The sequence below is a fragment of the Hyperolius riggenbachi genome, chromosome 10 (genome assembly GCF_040937935.1).
Source record: "Hyperolius riggenbachi isolate aHypRig1 chromosome 10, aHypRig1.pri, whole genome shotgun sequence".
NCBI classification, from domain to species: Eukaryota; Metazoa; Chordata; class Amphibia; order Anura; family Hyperoliidae; genus Hyperolius; species Hyperolius riggenbachi.
In genome coordinates, this window is record NC_090655.1 from 228,577,435 (window position 1) to 228,602,628 (window position 25,194).

Below are 25,194 nucleotides of genomic sequence, written 5' to 3' on the forward strand. Positions count from 1 at the left end.
ATTCCTCAGTATAACATCATAGTGCCAACAAATGAGGAGATACTGTACACCATATGAAAGGCCCATCTCCATTCCTCAGTATAACATCATAGTGCCAACAAATGAGGAGGAGATACTGTACACCAGATGAGAGGCCCATCTCCATTCCTCAGTATAACATCATAGCACCAACAAATGAGGAGGAGATACTGTACACCATATGAAGGTCCATCTTCATTCCTCAGTATAACATCATAGTGCCAACAAATGAGGAGGAGATACTGTACACCATATGAAAGGCCCATCTCCATTCCTCAGTATAACATCATAGTGCCAACAAATGAGGAGATACTGTACACCATATGAAAGGCCCATCTCCATTCCTCAGTATAACATCATAGTGCCAACAAATGAGGAGGAGATACTGTACACCATATGAAAGGCCCATCTCCATTCCTCACTATAACATCATAGTACCAACAAATGAGGGGGAGATACTGTACACCATATGAAAGGTCCATCTTCATTCCTCAGTATAACATCATAGCACCAACACATGAGGAGGAGATACTGTACACCATATGAAAGGCCCATCTCCATTCCTCAGTATAACATCATAGCACCAACAAATGAGGAGGAGATACTGTACACCATATGAAAGGCCCATCCCCATTCCTCAGTATAACATCATAGCACCAACAAATGAGGAGGAGATACTGTACACCATATGAAAGGCCCATCTCCATTCCTCAGTATAACTAGGGATGGTCGGAAATGCTAATTTCAGATTCCGTGGTAAATCCGCATTCCGCCATTGCCAATTACCGATTCCGCTTTCCGGTACCAATTTCCGCATTCCAATGCGGAATTTCCGCCGGAAATTGCGGAAATTCCGCCCGACTTTAACATCGATTTTCTCAAAAACTATATAGTCTTTTTGAAAACTTTTTTTTTGCATCTTGTTCACAACATTCAGTTTAATAAACCCTGGCAGCTTGGTGTTTCTAGGACTTACGGGGGCTTTGCTATTAATCACTAAAGTCAGCGGATTTTTACTGTAATATAAATGCAGAAAATAGGCAGATGCAGATTTTCTGCATTTCTCTTTACAGTAAAAATCCGCTGACTTTAGCGGTTAACAGCAAAGCCCCCGTAAGTCCTAGAAACACCAAGCTGCCAGGGTTTATTAAACTGAATGTTGTGAACAAGATGCAAAAAAAAGTTTTCAAAAAGACTATATAGTTTTTGAGAAAATCGATGTTAAAGTCGGGCGGAATTTCCGCAATTTCCGGCGGAAATTTCCACGATTTCCGGCGGAAATCCACCTAACACACTTGCATTACCGATTTCCGCATTCCGATGCGGAAATGCAAATTCCGATCGGAAATTCGGAAATTGCATTTCCGCGGAATCCGAATGAGCATCCCTAAGAATAACATCATAGTACCAACAAATGAGGAGGAGATACTGTACACCATATGAAAGGCCCATCTCCATTCCTCAGTATAACATCATAGTACCAACAAATGAGGAGGAGATACTGTACACCATATGAAAGGCCCATCTCCATTCCTCAGTATAACATCATAGTACCAACAAATGTGGAGGAGATACTGTACACCATATGAAAGGCCCATCTCCATTCCTCAGTATAACATCATAGTACCAACAAATGAGGAGGAGATACTGTACACCATATGAAAGGCCCATCTCCATTCCTCAGTATAACATCATAGTACCTGTAAGGCTTGGTGGTGTATTCTCCACAGTCAGCATGCAACGCATGAGCTGACGTGGAGGAGATACACACACTAGCACAAGGAAACAGGCTATCCCTAGTATAGTGGAGGGGAGGACTGACTCCAAGAGGAGATTGTGGCGCACAGAGCCGGTGCAGATCCGACAGCCACAAACAATGCTTTCGCTATAACGTCTCAGCGCAAAGTAGCGCTAAGCGCATAAACCAGAACTGAGGAAATCAGGACAGGTAGTCAGAATGAACGCTTGCTTAATTAGCCACTACTTAGTGACAGCAAGCGTCCACAATAAAACAGACTGGAATGAGGCAGCCAATGCGTTGCGGCGATGGCGTGCCTCACAAAGACAGGACAGGATAGTCAGGAAATAGCAGGATCAAGATAGATGAATGTAACACAGATAAATATACAATAAGTATGATTTCCTAGCGTATTACAATTACAGCTATCAATGAAACTATTTGTAACGTCTGACTAACATATGTATATATCGGCAATGAACCGATATATGACATAAGCAGGAACACTGACTTAGGACTGGAACGATACAGGGAACAGGACTCAGAAGGATTCGCTATCTCTTCGCAGAGATGAACGCAATCCACAAACGGTAACAGGACAGGATTCAGAAGGATTCGTTATCTCCTCGCAGAGATGAACGCAATCCACAAACAGGACCAGGAACAGGATAACTAGCTCAGCACGGGTGATCAACGTGCTAGAACTGACTAACTGCACACAGGATATAAACAGTTCGTGTACGTATACATCAGCGACACTGATGTATCAACGTAACACAAATACAAGGAAAATAATAAACGTGCTGGTATGCATATATATTGGCAATGAACCAATATATGATGCAAAGACCAGCAAAGTATCTTTAGAACAAGAAACACGATCGGGGGCTGAAGCGACAGCAAGACAGGCTTAAACTGAAGCTATGAAAACCCGAGGAGTCCTGCAGGAAGCAGATCTTTATACTGAGGTCATCCAATGGGATCAGACATGCAGATTCCCACACAGGTGAATGATAATCAGTCACAAGCTGACAGCAGGGAAAGGCAGACAAAGCTATGCAGCTTGCATGGAAAGAGATCAGAACTGCCTGAGCTGCAGCACTACTACTTCCAGCAATACCGGCTGCAGCAGCGATCATGACAGTACCCCCGCCCTTAAAAGCGGATTCCAGACGCTTTTCAAAACTGAAATTCCCAACAAAACAGTCTGACTGATAATTCATGATGACCGGGACAGCCCGGCAAGACCAAATTCCAGAATCAGTCCCCACAAGACTGGACCCATCAGAACCAGAACCATGCCCATCAGTACTACAAGCCCTAGTGTGACACCCATCAGAACCATGATTTCCAGAAGAAAGCCCTCCGAAACTCTCTGAGCGATACCCACCGCCTTCCAGGAACCGTTCAAAAACGCCAAAGCCTTTGCAATGCCCACCGGGACTGTCTTTACCAACACAAAACCCACTGTTGAACCAGTCCAGGGCACCAGGACAAGTTTTCTCAGAGACCTCCCAGAACACCTTGAAGCTCCAAAGAGATCCCCATAGGTCAGAACGCCCCTTAGGCTCACATGGAGAACCATCAAGAACCCCTATGGAACCTAGGGCAATTCCCGAGTCAGGGCCACATGGACAAACATCAAGATCAGGGCTTTCAGGGACCAGAACCATCTCTGGGCATAAAGGCAGACTGGCAACATCAGAACATGTTCCCACTAAGGAAGCATCAGAGCACGCTAACACCTTAGACACACTTGGGCATTCTGGCACACAAAGAACATCTGGGCACACTGGCACAAGAGAAACCTCTGGGCATGTCAAGGAACTGTGAGCCTCAGGGTCAGCCAAGACAGGACCAAAACCAGGACTGGCCAAAAAAAATTCATCATGACTAGACTCCGCAACTACTGGACTTTTACACGAGAATGCAGGATCAGACTTAGATGTCGCTGATTCCAGCAAAGTCAGTAACAAATCAGATTCAGGGGCACTAACAAGACAGGACAAATCTTCTGATGTATGCACTGAACCAGATAGGGACTCCACAACTACCTCTGGACTGGACAGAGACTCATCTAATACACTGGATTGGAGCTCATGAGGCGCTGCAGAACAAGTCAGTATTGCAGCAGCCCCCACTGGACTAGGCAAAACTGAGGAATTCTCTGGACAGGAAGGGGACTCTGGAACCTCTGCCACAGCGGCCAGAGAACCAGAATCTTTCAGGATACAGGGCTGGGTTTCAGGAACACTCATCAGACCGGACTGAAATTCTGAGATTTCTATTATTTTGACCAGAGAATCAGAATTATCCATGTTACAGGGCAAGACTTCTGAAACATTCAGAGGACAGGGCTGGAGTTCCTCGGCTGTTACAACACTGGAGAGGGACTGGAGAGGTTAAATCAGACTGTGTACAGGGCAAGGTATCTAACACACTTGCTGACGAGGACAATATTTCAATGGCTTCTGCTTTGCTGGGCAGAAATTCATCAAGTTTTATTAGAGCAGACTGTAATTCCAAAACAGCTGCTAGACAAGTGAATATTACTGCAACACCAACTGAGGTAAGCAGTGCCTCAGACTCCTCTGCTAGAGGGTTTGAAGTATCCAAAGTACTGGGTGAAGCATAAGACTCTGCGACCACAGCTTCACTGGACAGGATCACTGAACAGTATATTGCAGGGCAAAACCATGGAAGCACCTGCTGGACAGCATAATGATTCTGTGACCTGAGTTTCATTGGAGAGATCTACTGCACAATTTATGGTACAGGGCAAATTTACTGGAACATTTTCTGAACAAGGTAATAATTCTGCGATTTCAGGTTCACTTAGCAGATGCTCTGAGCTATTCACGATACAGGGCAAATTTACTGGAACATTTTCTGAACAAGGTAATAATTCTGCGATTTCAGGTTCACATAGCAGATGCTCTGAGCTATTCACGAAACTAGAGCAAGGTGTAGAAACAGGAAGAGCAAGACACAATGTTTGCGCATCTGATTCACCATTCATTTGTAAAATTGGAAAATTCAGATGCTGGGGTTCTGAGGTTTCTAGACAGGATTGCTGGGACTCGGAAACTGATGTAGTGCATCTATTGGCATCTGCTGGATCAGACAGGAGTTGAACTTTATTAACACAGGTAATTTCTGCAGAAGTGTTTGCAGAGGCAGGCAAGATTTTTCTGGTGTCTGTTTCACTGAACAAAGACTCATGAGTACTGGCTAGACTGGACTCGGAAGTCAGCAGGACCTCTGGATTCTCTGCTGAGAAATTTGCGCAGGGCAAGGTTAAGAATGTATCAGTGGCTTCTGTTTTACTGGTAAGTAACACTGAGTTATCCATGGTACAGGGTGGAATTGCAGGAACTTCAATTTCACACAAAAAGAGCTCCGAATCACCTGCTGAATCAGCGAAAGGTGCTGAAGCAGGCGGGTCAGAACACCATATTTGCGAATTCGGAGTCACATAAAAATCATCCAAAATTAGTTCCCACACATCAATCAAAGGAGCCACACAGTCATACCTACACACACCAGTCTCTATTAGGTTATAGGCTGACTTAATGCATGCATTCAATACCATTTCACTTTTTGCACTGTAAAATTGACAAAATGAACTTGAATCATTCTTCCATTCACAGACCAGGGCTTCCATCTCTCCTTTCTCAAATGGAGGATTCCAAGCATACTTAACAGCGAAACATTTAGGCTGATCACAGTTGGCAGATATGATTGTGGCAGGCACATGTATAGGGTTAATTAGCAGGTGATTGGCAGATTCCTTATTCTTAAGAATCTCCAATACTTGTAGCAAGTGTTGAACTGTAGTGTATGCAAACTTCCCTTGGTTCACAAATAAGTTGATTTGTTCAATACTCTGTAATATCTCCTCATAATCATACTCAGATAATTCTTTTAAACAAAAATCTTTATTTTCCCTAGCCAGGGAGGAAAGTTCATTAGTAGTCTCATAAGTCCATTTAACTCCCCTGAAAGACAATTGCATTTCATTATCTGTTAATGGCAGAATCTCATTATAGGTCTCAGTCGCTAAGGATAACGACTCTGCAGATCGGACACGTTTCTTAGAACGTTTGCGTTTGGCCTTAGACCCTGCTGCCTTTGATGATTTATTCAAAGCTGCAGGAAAATTATCAGGAACACTCTCTGCTTGCTGATCATTTTTGCAAACAATTAAAGGAGAAGCTGATTGGCCTGCTGCCAGGAGTTCATTTAGAGGAAAAGGCAATGGATCTATGCGCAACCAGTTATGGATCACAAACGCTAGAAATTCCAGCGGTCTCTCTTTCAAATCGGAATGATTGAGAACATCAAATGCCCACTGAAACAATTGCCCTTTAAACAAAATATAACTTAGTTGGAGTGCCCAGGTTGAAACAGGAGTCGCTTGGAGATCGGGATTGGCCAGGAACCTGGCACATTCAGAGAAAAACTCATTTTCTGTTTCAGAGTTAAGTTCTTCAAATTTCTTAAAGGAACAGGAACCATAATTAACAGTGTCATACTTTCTGGGAATCCCCCCCACAATGGGGATTGATAATGGGGTTTTTTATAATGTAAGGCTTGGTGGTGTATTCTCCACAGTCAGCATGCAACGCATGAGCTGACGTGGAGGAGATACACACACTAGCACAAGGAAACAGGCTATCCCTAGTATAGTGGAGGGGAGGACTGACTCCAAGAGGAGATTGTGGCGCACAGAGCCGGTGCAGATCCGACAGCCACAAACAATGCTTTTGCTATAACGTCTCAGCGCAAAGTAGCGCTGAGCGCATAAACCAGAACTGAGGAAATCAGGACAGGTAGTCAGAATGAACGCTTGCTTAATTAGCCACTACTTAGTGACAGCAAGCGTCCACAATAAAACAGACTGGAATGAGGCAGCCAATGCGTTGCGGCGATGGCGTGCCTCACAAAGACAGGACAGGATAGTCAGGAAATAGCAGGATCAAGATAGATGAATGTAACACAGATAAATATACAATAAGTATGATTTCCTAGCGTATTACAATTACAGCTATCAATGAAACTATTTGTAACGTCTGACTAACATATGTATATATCGGCAATGAACCGATATATGACATAAGCAGGAACACTGACTTAGGACTGGAACGATACAGGGAACAGGACTCAGAAGGATTCGCTATCTCTTCGCAGAGATGAACGCAATCCACAAACGGTAACAGGACAGGATTCAGAAGGATTCGTTATCTCCTCGCAGAGATGAACGCAATCCACAAACAGGACCAGGAACAGGATAACTAGCTCAGCACGGGTGATCAACGTGCTAGAACTGACTAACTGCACACAGGATATAAACAGTTCGTGTACGTATACATCAGCGACACTGATGTATCAACGTAACACGAATACAAGGAAAATAATAAACGTGCTGGTATGCATATATATTGGCAATGAACCAATATATGATGCAAAGACCAGCAAAGTATCTTTAGAACAAGAAACACGATCGGGGGCTGAAGCGACAGCAAGACAGGCTTAAACTGAAGCTATGAAAACCCGAGGAGTCCTGCAGGAAGCAGATCTTTATACTGAGGTCATCCAATGGGAGCAGACATGCAGATTCCCACACAGGTGAATGATAATCAGTCACAAGCTGACAGCAGGGAAAGGCAGACAAAGCTATGCAGCTTGCATGGAAAGAGATCAGAACTGCCTGAGCTGCAGCACTACTACTTCCAGCAATACCGGCTGCAGCAGTGATCATGACAGTACCAACAAATAAGGAGGAGATACTGTACACCATATGGAAGGTCCATCTCCATTCCTCAGTATAACATCATAGTACCAACAAATGAGGAGGAGATACTGTACACCATATGAAAGGCCCATCTACATTCCTCAGTATAACATAATAGTGCCAACAAATGAGGAGGAGATACTGTACACCATATGAAAGGCCCATCTCCATTCCTCAGTATAACATCATAGTGCCAACAAAGGAGGAAGGGATACTGTACACCATATGAAAGGCCCATCTCCATTCCTCAGTATAACATCATAGTGCCAACAAATGAGGAAGGGGTACTGTACACCATATGAAAGGCCCATCTCCATTCCTCAGTATAACATCATAGTACCAACAAATGAGGAGGAGATACTGTACACCATATGAAAGGCCCATCTCCATTCCTCAGTATAGCATCATAGTACCAACAAATGAGGAGGAGATACTGTACACCATATGAAAGGCCCATCTACATTCCTCAGTATAACATAATAGTGCCAACAAATGAGGAGGAGATACTGTACACCATATGAAAGGCCCATCTCCATTCCTCAGTATAACATCATGTTCCCAACAAATGAAGAGGAGATACTGTACACCATATGAAAGGCCCATCTCCATTCCTCAGTATAACATCATAGTGCCTACAAATGAGGAGGAGATACTGTACACCATATGAAAGGCCCATCTCCATTCCTCAGTATAACATCATAGTACCAACAAATGAGGAGGAGATAATGTACACCATATGAAAGGCCCATCTACATTCCTCAGTATAACATAATAGTGCCAACAAATGAGGAGGAGATACTGTACACCATATGAAAGGCCCATCTCCATTCCTCAGTATAACATCATGTTCCCAACAAATGAAGAGGAGATACTGTACACCATATGAAAGGCCCATCTACATTCCTCAGTATAACATAATAGTGCCAACAAATGAGGAGGAGATACTGTACACCATATGAAAGGCCCATCTCCATTCCTCAGTATAACATCATAGTGCCAACAAAGGAGGAAGGGATACTGTACACCATATGAAAGGCCCATCTCCATTCCTCAGTATAACATCATAGTGCCAACAAATGAGGAAGGGGTACTGTACACCATATGAAAGGCCCATCTCCATTCCTCAGTATGACATCATAGTACCAACAAATGAGGAGGAGATACTGTACACCATATGAAAGGCCCATCTACATTCCTCAGTATAACATAATAGTGCCAACAAATGAGGAGGAGATACTGTACACCATATGAAAGGCCCATCTCCATTCCTCAGTATAACATCATGTTCCCAACAAATGAAGAGGAGATACTGTACACCATATGAAAGGCCCATCTCCATTCCTCAGTATAACATCATAGTGCCTACAAATGAGGAGGAGATACTGTACAACATATGAAAGGCCCATCTACATTCCTCAGTATAACATAATAGTGCCAACAAATGAGGAGGAGATACCGTACACCATATGAAAGGTCCATCTACATTCCTTAGTATAACATCATAGCACCAACAAATGAGGAGGAGATACTGTACACCATATGAAAGGCCCATTTCCATTCCTCAGTATAACATCATAGCACCAACAAATGAGGAGGAGATACTGTACACCATATGAAAGATCCATCTCCATTCCTCAGTATAACATCATAGTACCAACAAATGAGGGGATACTGTACACCATATGAGAGGCCCATCTCTATTCCTCAGTATAACATCATAGTACCAACAAATGAGGAGGAGATACTGTACACCATATGAAAGGCCCATCTCCATTCCTCAGTATAACATCATAGTACCAACAAATGAGGAGGAGATACTGTACACCATATGTAAGATCCATCTCCATTCCTCAGTATAACATCATAGTGCCAACAAATGAGGAAGAGATAATGTACACAATATGAAAGGATCCAGGATACATTCACTAATCTTTACCAAACACTTTATCAAACGTTTGATAATTTATTTCATGGGAAAAATCTAATTTTGAATTCACTAAGGTGTTACAGATTTATTAAACGTTTAATCGATAAAACATTCAATAAGTATATAACACCGTAGTGAATTCAAAATTAGATTTTACCCATGAGGTAAATTATCAAACGTTTGATAAAGTGTTTGATAAAGCTTAGTGAATTGAGGCCATGTTGTTTTTATGCATCACCCTAACATAATTATCTGTGATATAGTGCTTTTATGTTTTGCTCCTATATTGTGACTGTTGAGGCACCTGATGATTATCAGTGCCGTATTACGTGTCCTCCCGAGTTGCTATAACTTGGAGGCGGAATAATAATCAGCATGGGCCTGGAGTTTGTGCAGGAGCAGGGTGAGCTGTTTTTCATCTTCACCCTGCTGCGAAATGGTGCTGATAAAGAGCCGACTCTGTGCCTGTGTCCAATGACATTCTAAAGATCTTTAAAATTATCTAATGTTAAACAAACCTTTATATCTGCTAACAGCAAAACAGGGAAATTAAAGCCATTCAATAATCAATTTTAATATTTTACTAATAGATGGACGCTATGTCTGTAATGTGTCAGACAGGAATCTTACATCATCTCCAGAAGATAATGGTGTCACACAGTACCCTTCAAGAGGAGACCCTATTACTGGGAATATACATCACAGAGTTCAGTATAAAAATATGTTGGATGTATCAAATTGCAAGGACTTGTCCTATAAATCAAATGCTGTTATCCCAAATACTGACATAGACAAATCAGATGATCCATGTTATACTGAACAGTCTTCTGGTAAAGCAAGTAATGATGAAAATGGAGATAACTTATTTCCATGTCCTGACTGTGATAAATGTTTTAGAAAACATTTACTTCTTGTCATACATCAGAGAGTTCACTTAGGGGAACGTCCGTTTTCTTGTTCAGAGTGTGGGAAAGGTTTCATTCAAAAAGGCCACCTTCTTGAACACCAGAGACGTCACAGTGGTGAGCGTCCTTTTCCCTGTTCCGAGTGTGGGAAATGTTTCATTCGCAAAGCAGCTCTTCTGACACATCAGAGAATTCACACAGGTGAGCGTCCTTTTTCATGTGAAGAGTGTGGGAAAGGTTTTATAAGAAAGCAAAATCTTCACGTCCATCAGAGATGTCACACAGGCGAGCGGCCATTTTCCTGTTCATACTGTGGGAAATGTTTCACACAGAAAGGAGACCTTATAACGCATGAAAGAATTCACACGGGTGAACGCCCTTTTTCCTGCTCAGATTGTGGTAACACTTTCATTCATAAAGCAGCAATTCTTGCTCACCGGAAAATTCACACTGGTGAACGTCCCTTCGTATGTTCAGAGTGTGGGAAATGCTTTGCACTGAAAGGAGCCCTCCTTATACACCAGAAAAGTCACACAGGTGAGAGGCCATTTTCATGTGCAGAGTGTGGGAAAAGTTTCATCCAGAAGGAACATCTTCTTATTCACCAGAGAAGCCACACGGGTGAGCGTCCTTTTTCATGTGCGGAGTGTGGGAAATGTTTTTCACAGAAAGGTACTCTAATTCTTCATTATAAATTGCACACTTAAGAAGTAAAGTTATCTGTTGGACCCCAAAGTGCATCAAAACGTAAACTGCACGGCGCTGTGTAGCGACCCCTCTGCTCTGTCATTTGGAAGCAATAAGGTATGTCATCTCCTGTCTACTGGAAATTAGATCAGGCACTGTCACCTCCACTAAAGGGGCATCTGTTGGCGAGGGGCAGAGTTTATATCAGCCAAGCAGCTGCTTTTGAAGTTAAATGACCTAAAACAAAGAAACCTGACTTTGAAAGCTCCGCCTCCTGCTCTACCTTTTGGTAAATGACTGATGACATTGATTAAAACCAGTAGGAATGAATGTGGAGGAGTGCTAGTGGCCTAATGACCGTATCCCAGCATCTTAGCCAGGAGCAGGAGATTTACCTTTTTGATGCACTTATGTACTTAAAGGATACCCGAGGTGACATGTGACATGATGAAATAGACATGTGAATGTATAGTGCCTAGCACACAAATAACTATGATGTGTTCCTTTTTTTCTTTCTCTGCCTGAAAGACTTAAATATCAAGTATGTAAGTGGCTGACTCAGTCCTGACTCAGACAGGAAGTGACTACAGTGTGACCCTCACTGATAAAAAATTCCGACTATAAAACACTTTCCTAGGAGAAAATGGCATCTGAGAGCAGGAAAGACATAAAAAGGGGCAATAGTTCATAGATTTTAGCTCTGGCTTACTTCAATGAATGTGTCCTTGAGCAAAAACAATAAAACAGTTAAAACTTAAAAAGAACATTTAAACATAAAATGGAACTGTGGAATGTCTTAAAAAGTCATTTTTAGGAGAAGGAGGATAGATACAGTTGTTTATTTCATTCGTTTATTTTCGCTTCGGGTGTCTTTTAAGTACACTAACCTTTTAAACTGTTATTTAATATTTTGTTAATTTTCTTACAGCGGCAACTGTACCATAAATTATCATTATCATCAACAGACACATTAGCTTAAGCGTTTGTGTATATGGTTGTTTGCATTTTACTTGCATGTGAATGCTGTTTTATTTTCTATTGAATAGTTTTTTGACCACAGCCATCTACTGAAGTACAGTTAGAAATGCAATTCAAACACAGGATAATAGGACCAGGTGGGTTTAACCTCCTAAGCAGTAACCCCGTGTGTGACACGGGGTAAGCCGCTGGAGGGTGCCGCTCAGGCCCTGCTGGGCCGATTTACATCCCGCCCCGTCGCCATGGCGACGGGGGAAGCCCTCCAGGAAATCCCGTTCTTTGAACGGGATTTCCTGATCGGAGATCGCCGAAGGCGATCGAAGAGGGTGGGGGGATGCCGCTGAGCTATCATGTAGCGAGCCCTGGGCTCGCTACATGATTTAAACAAAAAAAGATTAAAAAAACCTGCTGCGCTTCCCCCTGGCGGAATTTTTCATACCGCCAAGGGGGTTAAAGCAAATCTGAAGGGACCCTGAAAAAAAAGTTAGATACTCACCTACGTAAAGGAAAGGCTCTGGATTCCAAACTGGTGCTTCGAGGGCCGAGGTCCTCACATATTTTTGACACAGCTCAAATGAATTGAGGGGTCTGAATCAGGAAAGGTGTGGTCCATCAGGTAGAACACATTCCTCCCTCTAAGTCCATCCTAAACACTGGCATGGATCCAGCCCTCCAGGCCTGGAGTTCCACACCTGTGCCATAGAGTCTCCCTGGTCATCTCTCTGTGTCCTTATTGCACCACTGTCCCCCATTGAAATGCAACACTTTTGGGACTCTCACGTCCCTGAGTGATTCCAAAGATGGGCACATCTGTACTGAGCATGTGCAAGCCGAGACTCTCACGTGCACAGTATGGACACTTATTGCAAAGTCTTTTCTTGCCTGTGTAGAAGTACTCGGGGATGCGAGTATGTCTGAAGCCTTAACAAGGACCCCCAAAGAGTCTTCCTGCTACATAGGTCACTAACTTTTTTCAGGGTCGCTTCAGTATTGCTTTATAGCACAATTAAACCCAAGACAGGACAAATTCTAACTGATGTATTCGATGTATTAGATGTATTCTTAAGTCAATGTTTTGCTTTTAGAAACATCAGTATATTTGTATAACACTCTTCCCATCTGATCAGGCACTACAGCATTATTAAACAGGCAAAGCACGGCATATGACAATTACTTATTAATATAACTGTAAGCTTGCATCACACCTACACACTTTTCTATTATGGCTAATGTTGTGCTAGGATAAGTGGACTGTACTATACAATACCCCAAATACAGGTGATGTTAATACCATCTATGCAATGCTCCTATAAATCCGTTCCTATAACCCTGTAAAAGATTGGCCCATTTTGCAAGCTATAAACATTCCAACATGCATAGTTAAAAAAAGTAATGTAAGACAAGTTAATTGTTAAAAACAAACAGGTCTTCCTATGTGGCAGTTCTTAGCTGTGGGTGTGGCCTGACAGCTGTTCTACAGTGTTACCACTTTGTTAGGGGCAGAAATTTGGGGCACTGATGAAGTGGTAACGCCGCAAAACTGCTGTCAGGCCATTTTGTTACACTCTCACTGCTAGCCACTACTTGCCCAGCCGAAAATATAGGTCTGTTTTGAAAGGTATGGGGCTTGATTCGTTGAGCTGCGCTGCTAAAGCAGCACAGCTTTATTTGAGCAACGCAAGTTAAAATGTCAGTGTGCATGCTATGCGTTGTAGTGGTTCGTAGCGTGCACTGGTAACTTACGTGCACTCCTTTTAAATGACGGCCGCTTCGTTAATCCCGCCCTGAGCCCTGTCGGGTTCTGTAGCTTTCTAGGATATGATCCCCGCACTTTGATTGGCCCAATAGGCTCCCTGAGAGTTGCCTGGCAGCCCTGCTGATCCTCTGCCTCTAATACTTTAAGCCATAGATCCAGAACAAGCATACAGCAGATCAGGTGTTTCTGACATTATTGTCAGATCTGACAAGATCATGCTTGCTTGTTTCTGGTGTTATTCAGACACTACTGCAGCCACATAGATCAGCAGGGCTGTCAGGCAATTGGTATTGTTTAAAGGAAATACATATGGCAGCCTCCATATTCTCCTCACTTCAGTTGTCCTTTAAAGAGAAATAAATATGACAGCCTTCATATTCCTCTCAGTTCAGGTGTACTTTAAGACTACACTGCATTTCAGAGCATTACAGTGGAAAATATGGTGGTGACAGAAGCAGTGACGATTACAGCATGGAAATATTTTGCACATTTGTTTCTTTATCTGCACAGTGTACCTTTATACTCATGCACAAGAGATGGTCATGAGCTTGTATCAGTCAGTATCTGGCACAGCATGCTGTAGACTTGCAGTTCACTGGAAGTGGGATTTCAAGACCACACCTTCTGAACAGAAAGCCAACCAGCACAGTGCTAAAAGTAATACTTGTTATTTACATTGCACAACATGTCTTTTTATAATCTAATTACAATTTTGGGTTGACTTGGACTTTAATATAATGCAAAGCCTGTCAAAGGCAAATACAAAGCAAAAGACTTTATACAGCTCTGTACATTGTTTTTAAATTCAAAGCCTGCATTTGAGATGAATTAAAGCACACAGGTACTACATTTAAATGTATGGTAAGTGTCCCTAAAAGTGTAAGTGTCCCTAAAATGCCACCATAACCTCGGGGTCCCCACAGCTTTAGCTGACTACCCCTTTTGTCTTGCTTCTCCCCTTACGGCTTACAGCTCTGACTGTCAAAGCAAGGGCACATGCTCTGTCCTCTCTGCATGCCCCCTTTTAATTGCACTCCTGAATGGCTGTGCACAGCAGTTGCAGCATGCGCAGTTCAGATTCATTTGTAACTGCACATGCGCAGGAGGCTCCAAGACACAGCCATTGCAGAGCACACAGAAAGAGGGTGCGCAGGTGGACTGAGCTTGTGCCGTTCATGCAAGAACAAGAGGACAAAGCAAGATGTTGGTAGGGAAGTTGGCTAAGCAGAAATTCCCAGGTATGACAAGCACTTATATTTAAATTTAGTTCAGGTGTGCTTGAAAGTGCTTAAAGTGTACCCGAGGCGACATGTGACATGATCAGATAAACATGTATGTACAGTTCAAAACATATTGATAACCAGGCCGTTTTACATGTTCTATTTTGGTGCCTGAAAGAGTTAATTTCTAGGCATGGAAGTGACAGCTTCTGTTTTGTCGTTACCTTGTCAGGAATATAGTAAGCATCACTGATAAGAAAATTACAGCCATAAAAGTTTTCCTGGCAGAATACAACTACTGAGGGCAGGGAGAGATAAAATACCTGAACTTTTGACCTTTTTCTAACTCTGGGACACTTAATAGGCTGCCACTGATTAGAGACCGTAAATGTAAGGAAACGCGGAAAAGCCGCCATCTCTCGAGGTGAGGCGGCTGTTTCCGCGTCCAGCATGGCGTCACAACGCGGGAAAAACGCCGCATGCCGCATAGGCAGTGCGGCGGAATCCGCATCAGAGGCGGCCCCCGCACTAGATACATTGCATGACAGTACTGGTGTGGCTGGGACTGATAGTCCACCAAGATTCAGACTTACACGCGCGCGAGCAGAGAGGCAGAGTTTAAATAGCAGTTAGAAGGGTGTCGGCTGACCAGCTGGGTCAGCTGACAAATTCCACTGCTCTCATTGGACCAGCAATTAGGGAGGTCCTGGAAAGGTCCTAGAGTATATATACTGCTGGTTGTTCACTTGCTCTTTGTCTGGCGTGCGATCACATACGTGGGAGCACCCAGATCCGTAGTCAGATCCTAAAGTGTGCCGGGACCAGCTGGAGCTGTAATCCTACACTTAGCTAGATATTTGATAGCTAAAGTACTAGTTTGATTGTGATTATATGTTATGACTTTTGCCTGCCTCGACTATCCTCCTGAACTCTGACCTTGTACCTCGATATTTCTGATACTCTGTTGCCGAACCTCGGCTCGTTCCTAGACTCTGTTTCTGCCTCCTGATTTTGTACCCCGATATATCTGATACCCCGTTGCCGAACCCTGCCTGTACTTTGACTCCGCCTTTGCCTACTGTATTTGTACTTTATCTGTCCGTGTGTGTACGACCTGGCTTGTCTGACCTCGAGAACCGACCTCACGATTGGAGGCGGTTCCCAGTCCTGTTAGTGACACTTCTTCCTGAGTGTCACTCTCGGACTTTCCTTCCTACTGTCAGTCTGACTCCTCCCGTCTTGGAGAGCTCAGGTCTGCGGAAGGAATCAGTGCAGTTCTCCTTGCTGCACTGAGGCCTAGGCCTCCTAGTGTTACTGTTACACCAAAACACTACACTCTACTCAGGCGAACAGAGGTTAGTTTGTATATCGGATTATCGGTGAGACTGCAGATCACTTATAATCTGGTATATATCTGTATTTCCGGCGATACTGCAGATCACCGGTAATCAGATACTCTCTGCGCCCACCGATCGTTACAGAACGCCAGACCAAAAAATGCAAATGGACGCACACACTGACCGTCTGGGCGCACTTGCCACTTCGGTGGAAAACATCAACCAAGTGCTGGGTAGCCACAAGACTTTGATTGATGTCCTATCAGGCTCTGTGCGAACCCTCCAGACGTCCGTTGATTCAGTGCGATCCCCTCCTAGTGCTGACATACGTATGCCCGTACCAGATAAATTTTCCGGCCACAAGTCTGACTTCCGGAATTTTCAGAGTAGAGTGTTATCGTACTTCAAGTTGAGACCCCGATCCTCGGGGACTGAGACCCAACGGGTCACCTTTATTAAAACTTTACTGACTGGTGACTCCCAGTCATGGGCATACAACCTGTCTCCTACCGATACTGCTCTGACCTCGGTAGAGGAATTCTTTAAGGCCATGGCCGTAATTTACGACGACCCTGATCTTGCGGCAACCTCTGAGCGGAAGCTCAAACTTTTGCGGCAAGACAGGGGTTCAGTCGAGGATTACGCGGCTGAATTTCGCAAATGGTCAGTCACGGCCAGATTTGATCATTTTGCCCTCATGGATTACTTCTTGTCTGGGTTGTCGGAGGAGGTCTCCGATTTAATGCTAACCTTGCCCGAGCCCAGGACAGTCGATGAGGCCATCACATCGGCCATTCGAGTCGACCGTCGATTACGCCATCAGAGGCAGATTCGGGGCAGTCACCGTGCCAGGGTAACATCATATGTGGCACCCTCCGCTGCACCCTTAGTAACGCCACCTCCGTCTGTCTCATCTCCTCCGGCCTTGCCTCCACCCGAACCAATGCAGATTGGTTGTTCGAAATTGACCCAGGTGGAGCGAAGGCGGAGAATGATGGATCAACTGCCCGAACAAGTCGGGGAACGAATTTGCCTAGGAGTAGTGGGGGGTGACACCCTAGGCACGCCACTTGCACCCCTTAAAGAAAAGAAATTGCTTCTCCCTTGTACAGTTACATGGGAGAAGAAATCTGTGGCCACTGAGGCTTTTATTGACTCAGGCTCAGCGGCCAATTTTATGAACTTTAAGTTTGCTCAGGAGTTGGGTATTCCGCTCACTCCTGTGACACCCCCCATTCAGGTCACGGCAGTAGACGATTCCCCTCTACAACGGAATCGTGCTCTGTCACAGACCCCGGAGGTGAAGGTCACCATAGGGGCACTGCATGGGGAACAATTATCGTTTTTTGTATTGCACATGTCTACCTCAACTATTATCCTAGGCATGCCGTGGTTGCAACTTCATTCACCTCAAATAGACTGGGCCACGGGTCAGTTAACCACTTGGTCACCTCGTTGTTTTCAGCGGTGTTTGGGGAAGTTGACCTTGGGGCAAACCAGATTTCAGGTGGAAGGGGTACCAGATCAGTATTCTGAATTTTCCGATGTGTTCTGTCCCAAGGCAGCTGATAAATTGCCCCCACATCGTCCTTTCGATTGTCCCATTGATCTCCGTTCAGGTTGTGTTCCCCCCCGGGGTCACTTGTACAATCTGTCAGGGCCCGAAAAATTGGCCATGCAGGAATACATCCGTGAAAATTTGGCCAAGGGTTTCATTCGCCCGTCCCGGTCACCTGCTGGAGCAGGGTTCTTTTTTGTCAAAAAGAAAGACGGAGGCTTGCGACCCTGCATCGATTATCGCGGTCTCAACAAGATTACTATAAAGAATCGCTATCCGTTGCCACTGATAGATGATTTGTTCACTCAGGTTACTGACGCCAAGATTTTTTCTAAGCTAGATTTGCGGGGCGCGTACAATCTGATACGTATAAGAAGGGGCGATGAGTGGAAGACGGCCTTTAATACACCAGACGGGCATTATGAGTACCTGGTGATGCCCTTCGGGTTATGTAATGCTCCGGCCGTTTTTCAGGAACTCATTAACGAGGTATTCCGGGAGGTGTTGGGGAAATTTGTACTAGTTTATCTTGATGATATTCTTATCTTCTCCAACAACCTCACTGAACATAGAAACCATGTGAGGTTTGTGTTAAATCAGTTAAGGCAGAACTCGTTATACGCAAAGCTTGAGAAGTGCATCTTCGAAGTAACATCTGTTGCGTTCTTGGGGTACATAATTTCCACCACAGGCCTGTCTATGGATCCTGCCAAGGTCTCCGCTGTTCTGGAGTGGCCACAGCCGGTTGGGTTGAAATCCCTTCAGCGCTTTCTTGGCTTCGCCAACTACTATAGACGGTTTATAAAGGGGTACTCCACTGTCATTGCTCCCCTTACCTGCCTCACTAAGAAAGGGGCAAATACCACTCACTGGTCTCCTGAGGCTTTACATGCTTTTGCCACCCTGAAGGGCCTATTCTGTTCAGCACCCATCCTCAGACATGTGGATGCCTCTTTCCCATTCATTGTGGAGGTAGATGCCTCGGAGGTTGGGGTGGGGGCTGTGCTGTCACAGCGGTCAGGCTTGCAGGGTAGAATGCACCCATGTGCGTATTTCTCTCGCAGGTTCTCCCCTGCAGAGAGGAATTACGATATTGGAAACAGGGAGCTCTTGGCCATCAAATTGGCTTTCGAGGAATGGCGACACTGGTTAGAGGGAGCTGAACATACCATCACGGTTTACACCGATCACAAAAACCTAGAGTACATCGAGGGGGCTAAGAGGTTGAGCCCTCGCCAGGCTCGATGGTCGTTGTTCTTCTCCAGGTTTACTTTCATTATTACGTACACCCCAGGGAGCAAGAATGTTAAGGCGGATGCTCTATCCAGGTGTTTTGAGTCAGAGACAGCACAGCCCTCCATTCCAGAGACCATTATTCCCCAGAAATTAATACTGGCAGCCACTGAAACTTGGGAGGATTGGAGGGAGACATTGGCTCCCTTTCAGCAAGACATTCCGGAAGGGAAGCCCGCAGGGGTCCTGTTTGTTCCTCTGCCTTTTCGCCTGCAGGTTCTTGAGATGTTTCATGCACATAAGAACGCAGGGCATCCTGGGGCATCCAGGACACAGGATTTGATAGCCAGATGCGCCTGGTGGCCTTCCTTGGCAGCGGATTGTAAGGAATACGTAAAAGAGTGTTTGATATGTGCCAAGAGTAAACCCTCCCGGCTGGCACCTGTCGGTACGTTGCAGCCTTTGCCCACCCCGAATGAGCCGTGGACCCACCTGTCCATGGATTTTGTGGGCGAGCTTCCCAGGTCTGAAGGTATGGCGGTCATTTGGGTGATAGTCGACCGTTTTAGTAAGATGGCCCACTTTGTGCCTTTGAAAGGACTCCCCTCGGCTCAGGAATTGGCCGAGTTGTTTATCACTCATGTCTTCCGTTTACATGGCATTCCCAAAGACATAGTTTCAGACAGGGGAGTCCAATTCGTCTCACGGTTTTGGAAAGCTTTTTGCCACCTCATGGGCATAAAGCTATCTTTTTCATCGGGCTATCACCCACAGACCAACGGCCAGACTGAGAGAATAAATCAGTCTTTAGAGCAATTTTTAAGGTGTTATGTGGCAGAGGCGCAGGACGATTGGGTCAGATTTCTGCCCTTCGCAGAATTTGCCCAGAATAATTTAAAAAACTCGTCCTCCGGATTCTCTCCCTTTCAGGTGGTGACGGGGAGATCACCCAAATTTTCCCCATTACCTATAGCCTCCACTCCTTTCCCAGCCCTGGAGGCCTGGCAAAAGTCATTGAAGGACCTTTGGGGGACGGTTAGAAGTAACCTGGAGAAGGCCTTTTTGAGTCAGAAGGGTCAAGCTGACAAAAGACGGTCGCTGGAGTGGAAGTTCCGACCAGGAGACTTGGTCTGGGTGTCCACACGTCACTTGACCCTAAGACAACCTTCGAATAAGCTTGGTCCCAGGTTTGTGGGTCCATTCCCGGTTGTCAGGAAAGTCAATGATGTTACTTACACCGTTGATCTTCCCTCTAACATGCGGGGGGTGAGGTCTTTCCACGTGTCCCTTCTTAAGCCAGCAGTCCAGGTGGGTCCCACTCCTCCTCCTCCTGTCTTGGTAGATGCCCAACACGAATATGAGGTGGAGAAGATTCTAGATTCACGCTCTGTACAAAACTCGGTACAATACCTCGTGCACTGGAAAGGGTATGGCATTGAGGAGAGGCAATGGGTACCGGGGACGCGCATGCATGCAGACGAATTAAAAAGGGAGTTTCATGCCTTACACCCCGAGAAACCTGGTGGGAGTTGTCCGGAGTCCACTCCTCGGGGGGGGGGGGTACTGTAAGGAAACGCGGAAAAGCCGCCATCTCTCGAGGTGAGGCGGCTGTTTCCGCGTCCAGCATGGCGTCACAACGCGGGAAAAACGCCGCATGCCGCATAGGCAGTACGGCGGAATCCGCATCAGAGGCGGCCCCCGCACTAGATACATTGCATGACAGTACTGGTGTGGCTGGGACTGATAGTCCACCAAGATTCAGACTTACACGCGCGCGAGCAGAGAGGCAGAGTTTAAATAGCAGTTAGAAGGGTGTCGGCTGACCAGCTGGGTCAGCTGACAAATTCCACTGCTCTCATTGGACCAGCAATTAGGGAGGTCCTGGAAAGGTCCTAGAGTATATATACTGCTGGTTGTTCACTTGCTCTTTGTCTGGCGTGCGATCACATACGTGGGAGCACCCAGATCCGTAGTCAGATCCTAAAGTGTGCCGGGACCAGCTGGAGCTGTAATCCTACACTTAGCTAGATATTTGATAGCTAAAGTACTGGTTTGATTGTGATTATATGTTATGACTTTTGCCTGCCTCGACTATCCTCCTGAACTCTGACCTTGTACCTCGATATTTCTGATACTCTGTTGCTGAACCTCGGCTCGTTCCTAGACTCTGTTTCTGCCTCCTGATTTTGTACCCCGATATATCTGATACCCCGTTGCCGAACCCTGCCTGTACTTTGACTCCGCCTTTGCCTACTGTATTTGTACTTTATCTGTCCGTGTGTGTACGACCTGGCTTGTCTGACCTCGAGAACCGACCTCACGATTGGAGGCGGTTCCCAGTCCTGTTAGTGACACTTCTTCCTGAGTGTCACTCTCGGACTTTCCTTCCTACTGTCAGTCTGACTCCTCCCGTCTTGGAGAGCTCAGGTCTGCGGAAGGAATCCGTGCAGTTCTCCTTGCTGCACTGAGGCCTAGGCCTCCTAGTGTTACTGTTACACCAAAACACTACACTCTACTCAGGCGAACAGAGGTTAGTTTGTATATCGGATTATCGGTGAGACTGCAGATCACTTATAATCTGGTATATATCTGTATTTCCGGCGATACTGCAGATCACCGGTAATCAGATACTCTCTGCGCCCACCGATCGTTACAGTAAACCATTCAACCTACTTTGTAAATGTTTAAATATAAAAGAAAACCATGGGATACATAAAGTCATTTTTAGGAGTAGAAGGATAAATATAAATGTTTATCTCATCAGTTTATTTACACCCCGGGGTCACTTTAAGAAATGCAGATTAGTTGTAAAATACAAACACCTATGTACATTAGCTCTAAAAATATTTTTTTACGGATCTGGACTCCCAAATAACTGAACTGCTGCAAAAGTATTTTTTCCAGTCTTAGAACAGAAGTAAAGCTAATGTCTTCAGTGAATAGTGCAGCTTGTTCATAGTTTTAGATTTATTTTATTAGTTAGTTAGTTTAGATTTATTTTTCCTTTTTGTTGTTGTCTTGTTGTAAGCTGTGTGTTCTTCTTCTGTATTATTTTGCTTTGTTGTTTTGTTGTATAGATAAGTTGAAACAATAAAAAAGACCAGATCTATGTTCTGGCTTAGTGTCTGAATGCTGTCATTGCTCTGCCATGGGAAATAAAGACTCAAATTCATCCAGGGAAATGGTCTTGATAGTTCAGACACTTTATCCAGGGCTGTTTCATTGACCAGGCTGACCATGCCAGTGCCTGGTGCGCCCCCTGCTAGCAAGGGGGACTTCCATTTGCTGAACCCCCACAGCTTGTCACTTTTAAAACCTCCAGGAAGCTGCAGCTCAGTGGACCAGGTCTGTGCAGATAGTTACTCTCCCCTGCCACATGATTGGCTAGTTTGACCGTGCAGGGAGAGCTTGTGATGCAGCTCCAGAAAGATTCCCTTCCTTTGGCCAACGAAGGAAGACTGTCTTAGAGGAGAGTGGTTGGCAAGAGGGCAAGTTAAAGGAACAGATGCTGCCCTCCACCACTTTACACTGCAGGATCCGAACCAAAGCCCGAAAATACTATCTATGCAACGCTCTACCACCATGAAGGACAACATAAGTGTCTGCCATCCACTAATGCTTATCACCAAGTGCTACTACACCTATCACTTGCCCACTGCTTGTCACCACCTACTTGTATGTGTGTGTGTTTGTGTATGGGGGGGGGGGGTGTTACACTTGTTGCCTTGCTTGGTGCAGTAAATAGGACAAATAACCAGGGCTGTGGAGTTGGTACAAAAATCTTCCGACTCCAACTCCTCAGTTTATGAAATCATGACTCCGACTCCGGGTGCCCAAAATTGCCTTGACTCCGACTCCACAGCCCTGCAAATAACCATGATAGCACTGGTTCTACCCCAATAACAGACCCCATTGTGTACACATTTCTCTCAGCTTTTAACACATAGTAATATCTGGTAGACAAAAAGACGGAACACACATGATGTAGCCAGCATGACATCATGTACTTTACATAAAATTTGAGCAATTACTTATAAACTTGCTCCAGAGCAATATGAAAACCTCTTTATACAAAGAATTATAAGACATACCCTCATGCACAGACAGATTAAGGTTGAATGTGGCCCTAGGTAACATAGCAGATTTGACTTTTCTGGTAAGAAGAGGTAATAGAAGGCATCAGAGGAGATTCCAAAAAGGCCCCTGGACACCCATTGAGCCTAGGCCTAGGTTGCCTTGTGGATGATCTGGCTGTGCACTCAAATGTCAGCTTGCGTCCGCCACACAGCCCATCAAAGGCTATGACATTGTGGGAATAACAGACACATGGATGGATGAAAGCCATGACTGGATAGCAAATTTAGAGGTATACAATGTGTTTAGGAAGGATAGACCAGGGAGAAAAGGTGGAGGGGTTTGTCTCTCTGTTAAGAACTCTTTTACAGCTGTCATAAACAATGCCATTTGCTTACTGGGGTTGCTACAGGCCACCACATATTCATGAAGCTGCAGAACTGCAATTACTACAGCAGATTGAAAGAGCTGCAAGTAAAAATTAGGTCATAGTTATGGGTGCCTTCAACTTTCCAGACATTGACTGGAGTATTGAGGCTACCCATTCTGGTAAAAGTGGCAGATTTCTGGCAACACTACAGGACAATTGAAAATTGAGCAAAAGGTGGATCAGCGCATCACCAGGCCGCCTCCGAATGGCCTACAATCAGAGGTGCGCTGAGCCCCCCCAGAAACTGCAAACGCACCTTGAACCCAAACAGAAGCTCTGCATATACAGCTCTGCATATACAACAAATGAACAGCGCTACTTAAAAACAGATAAGTGCCTACCTGCAAGAGAGTGTGTATTTTATCCCACAAGTGGGGCTTGCACTCTCTTGCAGGTAGGCACTTATCTGTTTTTAAGTAGCGCTGTTCATTTCTTTGCTATGTACTAATTTAATTCATTTTTGGTCAGCTGCTCCCACTTAGCAGCCTTGCTTTTGGTGTACAGAGCTTCTGTTTGGGTTCAAGGTGCGTTTGCAGTTTCTGAGGGGGCTCAGCGCACCTCTGATTGTAGGCCATTCGGAGGCGGCCTGGTGATGCGCTGATCCACCTTTTGCGCAATTTTCAATTTTCGATTTTATTTGGTAGCGCACCCAGGCTATGCATATGCATAGGTTAGGATTTAGTTAGTGTTAGGTCCCCTCCCATAGGGGGATGACTTCTCCGCAGTGGGAGGGACGAGTACTTAACAAGTTGCATGCAAGCTGTTACAGGAAACCAACATCCTCCAGTGGTAGACAGGTTATGTGTATGCTGGGTGTGTATTTTATCCCACAAGTGGGGCTTGCACTCTCTTGCAGGTAGGCACTTATCTGTTTTTAAGTAGCGCTGTTCATTTCTTTGCTAAACACTACAGGACAGTTACCTGACTCAAATGGTAACGGAATCAACTAGGGGGAATACATTACTGCATTTGATCATTTCAAATAGACCAGATAATGTATCAGATGTGCAGGTTCAAGGACATTTGGGAAATAGTGATCACAACATAACATTTGATCTGGTGACTGATCGGCCGCGGGGCAGCGAAACAACTAAAACTATGAATTTTAGAAAAGCAAAGTTCAATCAACTCAGGCAGGCACTAAGTTTGGTGAACTGGGATTATGTACTACAAGGAAAGGACACTGAAGGGAAATGGCAAGCTTTTAAACTTATTCTAAATCAATAGTAAATATATCCCATATGGAAACAAAACGTTTAGGAATAAAAAAGGCCTCTGTGCAGGATGAACAGAACGGTAAGAGATAAAATGAAGTAGAAAAAGAATTACTATCAGGTCCTAAAACAGGAGGGAACCGAGGCTGCATTAAGCAATTATAAGGAGTGCAATAAAAATGTTTCTGTACCTTGCTAGCCAAACCATTTCTACCTATATAAGGAGTGCAATAAAAGTTAAAAAAAAAAAAGAAATAAAAAAAAAATTGAAGCTGAAAATCAAATCGCTAGGGATATCAAATCTAACCCAAAGAAGTTTTACAAG

At 44.6% G+C, this 25,194-nt stretch overlaps 1 protein-coding gene across 1 annotated transcript in view; it reads left to right on the top strand.

The window, feature by feature from the left end:
• Positions 1–12,272, top strand: part of LOC137536871 (zinc finger protein 585A-like) — a 47,034-nt gene extending 34,762 nt beyond the window's left edge. The window contains exon 8 of the mRNA XM_068259055.1: positions 10,068–12,272. Within this exon, the coding sequence (XP_068115156.1) occupies positions 10,068–11,089 (1,022 nt within the window). The 3' untranslated portion in view covers positions 11,090–12,272. The remainder of the gene's footprint in view (positions 1–10,067) is intronic.
• The last annotated feature ends 12,922 nt before the right edge of the window (positions 12,273–25,194 follow it).